This window comes from Anas platyrhynchos, chromosome 4 (assembly GCF_047663525.1).
Source record: "Anas platyrhynchos isolate ZD024472 breed Pekin duck chromosome 4, IASCAAS_PekinDuck_T2T, whole genome shotgun sequence".
NCBI classification, from domain to species: domain Eukaryota; kingdom Metazoa; phylum Chordata; class Aves; order Anseriformes; family Anatidae; genus Anas; species Anas platyrhynchos.
In genome coordinates this window covers 51091042-51101533 of record NC_092590.1, presented here as the reverse complement: position 1 = coordinate 51101533, position 10492 = coordinate 51091042, and the positions used below count along the sequence as shown (strand labels likewise).

At 38.8% G+C, this 10492-nt stretch overlaps 1 protein-coding gene across 2 annotated transcripts in view; it reads right to left on the bottom strand.

Moving 5' to 3' along the window:
* Positions 1 to 1286: 1286 nt before the first annotated feature.
* The window catches only part of PPAT (phosphoribosyl pyrophosphate amidotransferase), a 47175-nt gene continuing 37969 nt past the window's right edge, over positions 1287 to 10492 (bottom strand). For both annotated transcript variants that reach the window (XM_038178494.2, XM_072037601.1), the window contains exons 6-11: positions 9543 to 9615; positions 8286 to 8437; positions 5892 to 6019; positions 5393 to 5614; positions 4833 to 4953; positions 1287 to 3422 (exon numbers count right to left, since the gene is read on the bottom strand). In XM_038178494.2, the coding sequence (XP_038034422.1) occupies positions 3247 to 3422; positions 4833 to 4953; positions 5393 to 5614; positions 5892 to 6019; positions 8286 to 8437; positions 9543 to 9615 (872 nt within the window). In that variant the 3' untranslated portion in view covers positions 1287 to 3246. The remainder of the gene's footprint in view (positions 3423 to 4832; positions 4954 to 5392; positions 5615 to 5891; positions 6020 to 8285; positions 8438 to 9542; positions 9616 to 10492) is intronic.

Below are 10492 nucleotides of genomic sequence, written 5' to 3'. Positions count from 1 at the left end.
TGCGGGGCTGGCAGGGGCTTCAGCGGCTGGTCTCGGATAATTTCTTTCATGGGGAGTTTATTAAGGACAAATTCGAGGCGTGCTGCCAGCAAAGGCAGCGCAGGAAGATGACGAAGAAAGCAGTTCATCGCCGTTTTTAATGTCGTGCATGGGAGGAGTTAGTGCGTCAGCGCCCGACTGTTTTGTCCCATTTTTAAAATAACAGCGCGTTGGTAGTGGTTTCACAGAAAAACATTGAAATAATACAAATGGCAACACCTGGAACTTAAGTTTTGTTTTGTTTTGTTTTCCACTCAATGCATGTGTATATCTCGCAGTATGGGATTTAAAATAAATGGTATCCTGAAGCATACTTCCAGTTGTCTGTGAATAAAGTGACACTTCAAAAGTTTCTTCACTTTAAGGTCTTAAAGATTAGGCGTGTATCATTACTAAAGATCACACTGCTTGCAGTAGCAGACCTTCCTTGTAATTTCACACGTGTTATTTATGTATTTATGGGGAGGGAAAAAAGGTATTGGGACTCTTAATGAAATCAGAATTACTGCACCTAACTCAAATCACACTTAAGCAGTTATTTCCACATGCAAAAATATCATTTTTTTTCCAAAAGTGTCTTAAGTGGCATTTTAAAATAAGTCCAAAATAAATGAAACTGTTTTGCGCAAGTTTCATTTACAATCTGTTCTACAGACAGCTTCAGAGATGCTGATTGAATTCTGCTTCCAGCCTTGTTAAACTGTTCACCTACGTGTATGTCCGGTAGGAAGGGCTCCTCACATCTAACACAAGAGCTCAACTTGCCCTTTCTTTTGAAAATTTTTGTTTTTTTGAGGGCAGGAAAGAAGAAAGGTGATAAATGTTAAGTTTTTCTGTTTTCTCTCACTTCTCCCTTCTAATGTAGAAGGGGGGAGGTCAGAGTGACTGCACCCAGTTCTGTTTTCTCCATTTACTGTCCAGATTATAGGACTGTTAAAAAACCAAACTAACAAGCTTGCAAATTAGGTAAGATCTAAATACCTCTCCTAATATGTGGATCTGGGCTTTGGTGAAGGGCATGATTCTCACAATGAAAGAGATTTTCCCATAAACTTGACTGCATGTAGATTCTGATTGCACGAGAACCTGCACAAAGTTCAGTCTTACTTCCACAAAATGTGCTTAAATGCTTTCTTGAACTGGGACTTTTGTTTTGTGATTGTGTATCAGGCACAGTTGCTACAGATCCCACATAAGAAAGCTCTCTTCTGACTTTAATGTCAAGTACTGTAATTCTCCACTATGTGTAAGATTGGGAAGGAAGAATTTCTTAAACTTTTATTTTTCTTTCTTGTTGCAACAGTGTCACAAACAATTGTAAGGCCAAAATATACAACATTAAATAGAAAACCTAAAATTAAATTTCTGGTATTCAGTGAAAAAAACGAGGTATACAAAATATTTTTACAATTGTGCGTAAATTTGCAATATTTTTGAAAGGTGCTCTTCCCTTTCAGGTAGTGGTTCGTTGTGAAGTGATCTTTATGTATACAAGTAACCGTAATCGTTACTGATTAAAACATACAAGGCATTCAATACCTAATGGTTCTTCAAAACTTTTTTTAAGAAAAAACATTACATTTATAATAACAGCAGTAATGTAGGAAAATAAGAGTATACCCAGAACAACTGATAACCTTCAGTTGATCTATCATTCTCACTGTTAAGAAAGCGACTTTTATTTTTGAGTTAAGTTTGGACACTGACATCTATAAAGCACATATAGCTCAGACTTCAGAGGTTGTCAGGATTTGTCCTGAAGAACACAAGATGTGAAACAGAAAATAAAACAAATGGCACTGCCAAAGATTTTTCTCCTTCCACATCCTATTACCATCTGGTGAAAGCACCTGAAGAGAGGTGGACAAAAACCTGGAAATGAGCTGGCATTGTGCGCTTGCAGCCCGGATGCCAACTGCATCCTGGGCTGCATCAATAGCGGCACAGCCAGCAGGGGGAAGGACAGGATTGAGCCTCTCTGCTCTGCCCTTGTGAGACCCCACCTGAAGTGCTGCACAGAGCTTTGGGGCCCTCAGCACAAAAAGGACATGGACCTGTTGGAGTAAGTCCAGAGGAGGGTCACGAAGATGATGAAAGGGCTGGAGGCACCTATTTTATGAAGACAGGCAGAGGGCTGGGGCCGTGAGCCTGGCTCTGGGGAGACATTACAGCAACCTTCCAGGGGGCTTAAAAAAGAAGGTGATAAAAATGATAGTGACTTTTTACATAGGCACATAGTGATAGGACAAGGCGGAATGCTTTATAAAACTAAAAGGGTAGATTTAGATTAGATTTTACAAGGAAATTTGTTATTGTAAAGGTGGTGAGGCACTGGCACAGGTTGCCCAGAGAAGCTGTGGATGCCCCATCCCTGGAGGTGCTCAAGGCCAGGCTGGATAGGGCTTTGGGCAGTCTGGTCTGGTGGGAGGTGTCCCTGCCCATGGTGGGGGGTTGAAATTAGATGGTCTTTAAGGTCACTTCCAACCCAAACCATTCTACAGTTCTGTGATTTAGAGCGGAATTCAAAAAAAAGAATTTTGAAGTTATAAACCTAAAAAAAGCTTTTGGCTGAGCATTTCCCTGAGTATTCATTTTTTCAAATCATGTGCTAGACCTTACATTTATAGAATCTGGAAACTTAGTTACAAAGGGCTTGATTAATAATAGCCATTTAGTTATATATGCAAAAGTCAGGTACTTCTATTTTTAAGAAATCTAAGCAAGAACTGCTGAGGAAACAAGAAGACTCTTTAGAATCTGGTATTTTTTTCCAAAACAGGAAAGCAAGCTTCACATCCTTTTTGCTTAAAGGTTTAGATTAATTTGAAATTACACCACATGACCGATAATTTGTACTTTGTGAACAAGTCTGACAGGGATATCTCACATTTGAGGTGAGACTGAAACAAAAAGCTCTGGCATTGTTACATAATTATAAACACTTTGGTTTTTGCAATATTTTATGAGAAAATAGAAGGCACGACCGTACATCAAAACTATATGATTTTGTATTTCAATCTGCTTACATAGTTTTCGTCAGCACAGACTCTCTAAGTCTTTACCAATAAAGATGTATTTTACTAACAGTAATCAGTCAACTATAATAAGCTTTACATATTACCTAAATGTAAGAAGGCTATTAGCAAGAAGGCATCTTGGCAAAAAGTACATTCAACAATGATGAACCCATGTGCATCCACTAAAAATTCACCATTCTAGCTCTACGGGATATTCTCCAGTGAGACATGCAGTGCAATGACCAATCTTTCCAACACGTGATTTCTGGGTTTTAAGGCTGTTCTCATTCTCTTGTCTTGCTCTGATGCTTTCTTGCACAGATGATACCAGCCCTTCCACGGAAAGGTAGACAACACTGTCTGCCCCTAGAGGAAATAAAGAATTCATCTGTTAAAAGCTGCGATAGTGTACCAAATGTGATGCTCCTATGCTCCTAGGAAATGCAGTCGCATTGTTGTATGGATTACGATGCAAGGTGAATAACCTCACCTACAAAATGGTTATGAAAAATTGTAAGATCATGACAAGCCTTGCCCTCTCAAATTATTTGCACAGGGAGCAGATTCACTGAAATGTAGACAGAAGGCGCTGAGTTGGGGTCTGTTAGCCCAACATACTGCAAAAATTCAAACAGAATCCAGAGTGTGTCTTAAGACCCTCTGAACTCCCTACGGTGGTCGTGTGGCTCATGCTTCCCAATCTAAACACCTAGGACTTATATACTCTTATTGGAACTTGGAGGAGCAGAAGAGCATCATGTTAAAACAAACAAACAAACAAACAAAACAAAACAAAACAAAACAAAAAAACAGCATGCAGCTCATATAGCAGTAGGAAAGACAGATGACAGCCTACTCAGATCATTACCTTATCAGTTACACTCACTGTTTTGTGAATGAATACTTCTTAAATATGAGATACTACAAACTTGAAGTATTTCAACATGCCTTCATGACAATAATTTTGGGGAAAAGAACTCATTGCAAGATTAGACAAAGTATTTACACAAGAACTCTTAGTTTAAAGTTTCCAACCACAGGTATATTCTTAAAACATTTTTTAAATATTTTGCAGCACAAGAAGCTATAGAGCAGATCTTCTCACTCGCAGAACTTCACATGATTTCTATTACTGATATCCCCATGAAGGCACATTATTTACCACATCACAAGAACATAAGCTGTTGGTTCTTTGTTCTGCTGTAAACATGACTCATTCTAGAGATTTGAGAATGTATTTAATTAACATTCTTTGATTAGTTTCAAATGATTACTTTCAAAGTAAAGTATCATGTAATGCAGTTAAAATTATTTACATAAATTTAAATTTGTAGAAACACCAGTGGGAATTTACAAATTCAGAACAAATTTTTATGAATGTCATAGAAGTGAAACTACATTAGTTTTTCATTATGCAACAGATTTTCATCATTTATTTTCTTTCTGATATTTTCCCTGCAGTAGCTCTGTGTTGTAAATTTTCCCAGCAGAAGCAATACATATCAGAAAGCTGTGTTATACTTTATTTGTAACTTAGGAAATTACTCTAATGCTTTATATTGTTCAAAGAAATATAATGTACTGTGTTAAAATACACAACTAAGTTTGATCCATAGGAAACAGACAATGCAGAGTTCTAATGTGTCAACTGTTATGATTTTTTTCATCCCGTTTTACCACTCTCGCCTTGTTTTGTTGTACTTTATTTTGATGCAGTCAATAAATGCCTACAAGCGAAAACTCTCAAAACAAACAAACAAACAAACAAAACTTTACCTATATAGTTTGCAAGGTCGTGAAACTCAGGTCTGTTGGCAATCAGTTCTTCTTTTGTTGGAATGTTTATTCCCATGTAACAAGGAAACCTTATGGGAGGTGAAGCCACACGGATGTGTACCTGAATAAAAATAGTTTCAAAAGAGTTCTATGAAGTGAAGGTCAGCAGATCATAAGTAAATATAAGTCCAAGTTATACAAAATGATTATGAAGAAAGGAACACAGCACTAGACTGAAGTCATGGAAGAGTTAAAATAACATTTTTTTTTCAGATGCCAATGCAGGAAGAGAGATAAAGACCATTTTAGATTGTACTGTTACAATATTTCCTAATATTAGGATAAGATTTTGCTTTTCTGTGGCATTCAATCCTTGATGCAGATGTTTCAATTTACAAAATCAAACATCACACAAAATATTTTTGCTCCACTAACAGACTTGCACAGTCTATTTCAGTTAAAAAATACGAGACCCTCCATCAATCTTGTATTTACATCTGTACTGTACTGACTAAAAACAGTCAGTGTTTTTTTTTTTTACTGACTAAAAACAAACTTACCTCTTTAGCTCCTGATTCCCGTAGTAGTTTTATGATGGGTGAAATGGTATTGCCCCTCACAATCGAATCGTCGATGATAACAACTCGCTTGCCTTTGAAGTTGTCAGACAGAACGCCAAACTTCTTTGCAACACCAAGCTGCCGTAACCTCATATTTGGCTGGATAAATGTTCTTCCTACATACCGATTTTTACAGAGTACTTCAACGTATGGTAGTCCACACTATCAACAGGAGACAGTTAAAAGGAATAAGTATCTATAAAACTGGTTATTCTCAGTTACTGTATTTCGAAGCAGCCATTGTATTTAATAAGGACTTCCCAGTAACCAAAAAACTTTGGAATACCTTAATATAGTGGAATAATGACAAAAAAACAAGTGCACATGACTCAGTAGATACAAAGCTTCATCAGTACCAAATTCCAGTGGCGCATAATGAAATACTCCATTACAAAAAGAGATACGTGTAAATGTGCTTGAAAAAAATACAAACACAAACCTTTTGAGCGTAGCCCAGAGCTGCTGGGGTTGCAGACTCTGGAACGGTGCTGACTAGGTCTGCTTCCACAGGTGCTTCAATAGCAAGTTGCTGACCGCATCTCCTCCTGACTGAATACACCATTTGACCTAAGAACAGCAAGAAGAGTTTTTCCTAGTATTCATAATTCAGATTACCTTTGTTTGCTGTATACATTTCTGTGGCAACTTGCGGGCATAGAAGTCAGTGAGAAAAGCTCCAGAAATATGAAGCAGTCATTCACATGAGGTAGTTTTTTAGTTCTTCCCATAATGTCATATTCTATTCTAACATTCACATTCATACCACTACATAGAGTTAAAATCTATTTTGCCCTTATCAGGTAACTAAAAGACTTGTGGATGTTACAGGAGGAAAAAAAAAGAAAATTATTCCTGCGACATTCACAGTGTGCATATCCTATGTTTAGCTGTTTTCTTAAGCAAAGTTTGTGCAATCATGCTGTCTGCCTGTACTGTTACAACTTTGAGCCAGTCGGTGAACTTCACCCCACATTCAGGAAGGCAGGGAGAGGCTGTGGTGTAATGACGACATGGACGCCAGGGTATGTTTAGGGATCAATAGCTTCAGCAATCTTAACGGCTGGAGAACAGGCAGTTTGAGACAGCAAGGCGTCTCCTGAATCAGCCTTCTTTGTTCCTCCTAAGTTGTTTACATCCCTCAGGACTTCATAGTCAGGAGTCCGATGTTATCACCAGCCAGGGAGCTCGTCGACCCCTGTGGCAATACTCCCACATCTCCCCCTTTTTTATTAACAAAGAAAGCACGATTAGCACAAATTAAGACACAGAGAAAAACTATCAGCCATACTAATCCTATCTTTAACAAACTTTGTAACCGCATCCCTGGGAGAGGCAGGCACTGAGTGCTGCCCAGCGGGGAGCTCTGGCTGCCCCTCCAGCTCCTGGAGCCCCAGTTTGTGGATGCTGCATATACCAGCAGGACCCTCCCATACGTTGTTTTTTTGGTTGAGCTGGAAGCTAAAGCTCTGAGGAGACTGCTGTGATCATGTTGAGGCAGAAGTTGAGACAGACGGACGGACCCATTGTGCTGACACCCATCTTGGACCAGCTCCTTTGGCCAGTGAGAGGTGATTGTGTACACGGGTATTCTTCTCTCAGCTCAATGCTTCTTTCAGCTTGACCTTCCTTTCAGCTCAGGTGCGTTTCCTTTCAGCTTGCTGGGTTCATCTTCGTGAGGCGATTAGTGTCCCTGTTCTTGTTCTGCTAGCCTGTCCCTGTTAATTGAGTTTTTGTTTTTGTCCCTGTTCTGTTACCTAGTCCCTGTTCCTGTTCTGTTAGCCGGTCCCTGTCCTTCTGGTCCCTGTTTGGGTGCCATTTATGGTGTAATGACCACATGGACACCAGGGTATGTGTAAGGATCAATAACTTCAGCCTCCTTTATTGAGGACAGGCTCCCTCATACCATTAGCTCTACAGCGGTACTTTCCCACTAGCTATTCATCGGTTAACAACTTTGCTCGGCAACAGCAAACATTTAGCAACTTCCATGTTTTTAAGAGTTGGAGAACAAGCAGTTGGAGACAGCAAGGCGTCTCCTGAATAACCTTCTTTGTTCCTTCTAACTTGTTTACATTCCTCGTGGCTTCATCATCACCAGCCTGATGCTATCGCCAACCATGGGGCTCCTCGACCCCCATGGCAACACTCCCAGAAGAGGCCTCAGGAGCTTTTAAGGTCCTAAAAGTCTGGGACCAGGAGAGGGAACTGAAGGCATGGTGAGATGAGGGCAAGGTAAAGATTACAGAGGACATTACTAGGGAACATGAGAGAAGTGAGGACAGTGCTAGGTATGAGCATCTTCGCTAGTATCTTGTCACTAAGGCAATTTTCAGGGGCTTCTACTGAAGTAGTAATAAAGGCATCAGACTGACAGCCTCAAGTACTTGGATAAAGCATAGATTTCAGTTATATTAAAAGCATCTTCCTGAAATAACCCTTTCTTGCAAAGAAAACACTAATATGAAGTTGTTCTGCAGATTTTATTTCACAGGTCTGATTTTTAAAAGGTTTTCCAAGAACTAATACAGTTCCTTCCTTAATGCTCTCGATTTTAAGGGTTATTTCCTCTACCTTAGCCATGTTTGTGGCTCTTTTCATCCTTTCCATAAGGCTATACAGGCAGGCCTGACTGAAGCTGTATACACAGACAGGAACAGAAGAGTTTTATGTCCTCAAGAACTGCGCAAGCCTACCCAGTCCCAGCCCTGCTCTGGAAATTCATGTTCAGTGTCACCCTGCTATGATCCCCGACGCTTTGTAGAATCAATTGTCCTTGAAAATGCAATCTCCCATTATTTGGGAGGCAGTGGCTTTGTATGTTACATCTTCTTACCTTCAAAGATACTGTCTGGTCTTGCAAAATAAACATATTCAAAGATGCAGAACGCTGATGGATCTCCTTCAGGTCGTGGTACCACATCCAGTGTTTGGACATCGTACCTGGATATTTTAACAATCTCTCCAGGAAGGACTTCACGGTAGTACCTTGAAAGAGAAATACAGCACTTAGAAATGTTCCGAACCTGAATGGTAGTTTTAAAATATAAACTCTATTGACAGGAAAATTGCTTTTGAACATGCTAACATGGTATTTTGCTTCTACCTTAGGATCTGATCTAGACCAACATGCTAAGACAAAACAGCCTGAATAAATATCAGACAACAGTAAATTAATATTTTAACTAGTACAACAGCATTATGGTATTATTCCCATATGTGAGATGTAGGCTAGTGCAAAGAACACAGAACAACATGCCTACAATACAACATCACAGAATGGAATAAGACTAGTAAAGCGCAGTCACATTGTTTCCTGGTTTTGCTTTACATCTCTTTTTATTCAGTGCTTGTGGTCTTAATGCAGTTTTTCAATGCTTTTTATTTAGAGGATCCAAATGTACATATTAGTGTTGTACCCAAATGCACTTTTTTATAATGTTTGAGTATGAAATGAAATGTCCTTCCTCATAATCATTCTTCCTTTACTTCTGTTTATTTCACCACTGTCTTCTATTCCAAACTTACTAAGACTTGTTTGACGTCTCCCAGTGAGTATCCCACCTTTCTTTTCAGTGTCTTAGCTAGGGAAGTAATGTGACTGTCATCTCTTGTGTTGGCTCTAACATGAATTTCCACACATGGAAATAATTTCAAGTGCCTGTCACTTTTTTAAAATGAGGCCTGTCAGGCAGCATATGCTGCATCTCAGGTGAGTGCAACCTGTGAGCTACCAATGCAGCCTTTTCTGTAGCTGAAAGATTATTTTATAATACAAGAATTCTGCTGCTAACTAGGCTAAAATTAAGAAGTATACAGATAATTAGATTTAATGCAACAAGGAAGAAGCATCCTTGAAGTTGTCTTTACCATTACTTTCTGAACACATAATTACTTAGCTTCCTTTACATTAATCCAATCAAGAAAATAACCTGACAAAAGACAATTGGCAAAAAACCTCTAAACAGCTCAACAACCTAATCTTTCATATCTTTCACCTTGTTAAAGATTATGATATTTGGCAGTTTGAGATTTAATGTTGATTTGCTGCTTGAGGAGAGCTTTCAGATAAAGTGAGAATTGGAGCACTTACTCTGCACCAATAGATAAAAAGCTACAGGATTCAGAGGAGACTACCCATCCTTCTGTTTCACTGTTATCCTTTCCTGAAATAAAAGATTTCAGTTATAGTTAGATTCCACAACTAACCATTACCACTACACACATTGCATATCTTAACGCAGTACCTGGCTTGCCAAGTGCACAACTGCAAATTGTTGTGAGTTCTAACAATAAGGTTTAGCATTCCAAAGTTTTTTTAATATTATTTAAAAAAATGAAAGCATCATAGACTTGTTCTAGGCAGAACAGGAAGTAACAGCATCATATCCATGGTTCACAAAGAGAGACAGTTCAGATGTGATTTCTGCAGTATTTCAGACTTGCCCAATTCTAGTTCAATCGCTTTAGATATACATAGTTACTTTTATTTGGACAAGAAATTCCTTTCTTTTCCCATGTTAAATGCATCAACAGATAGATCATTTGACTACAATGGATACTGAATTGAACTCCAATAAGAAGAGTATAGGCACAGGACAGATTAAACTACAGAACAGGGTATTGGTGTTGATAATAATCTTGATAATTTTCCTTTTGTTTTAATTTACCAGGTTTTCTGAAGCTATGAAAGCATTTACTTGTTTGCCTTTGAATTATTTTATTTTCAAACAAATGAACAGATTTTAATCTCACTTCAGGGAACATGTTGATTTGCAGGCTAAACAAGAGCTCCAAGGACTTTTTCCCATCAATTGATTTTATAGTGTTCCATTACCAAACGAAGCGTGACTAGGAGTGCTTGGAAGTTAGAAATACATTGCCAGTTATTCAACACTTTTTCACCATCTTATCACAGCCAAAAGAAAACAGACTTGTTTCTGGGCTGGATATAGTCCTGGGCAAATAGCTCCTGGTGGCTCTGCATGAGCAGGCAGGCTGGAGCAGGTCACCTCCAAGGTGCCTTCCAACCCCAGCTGTGAT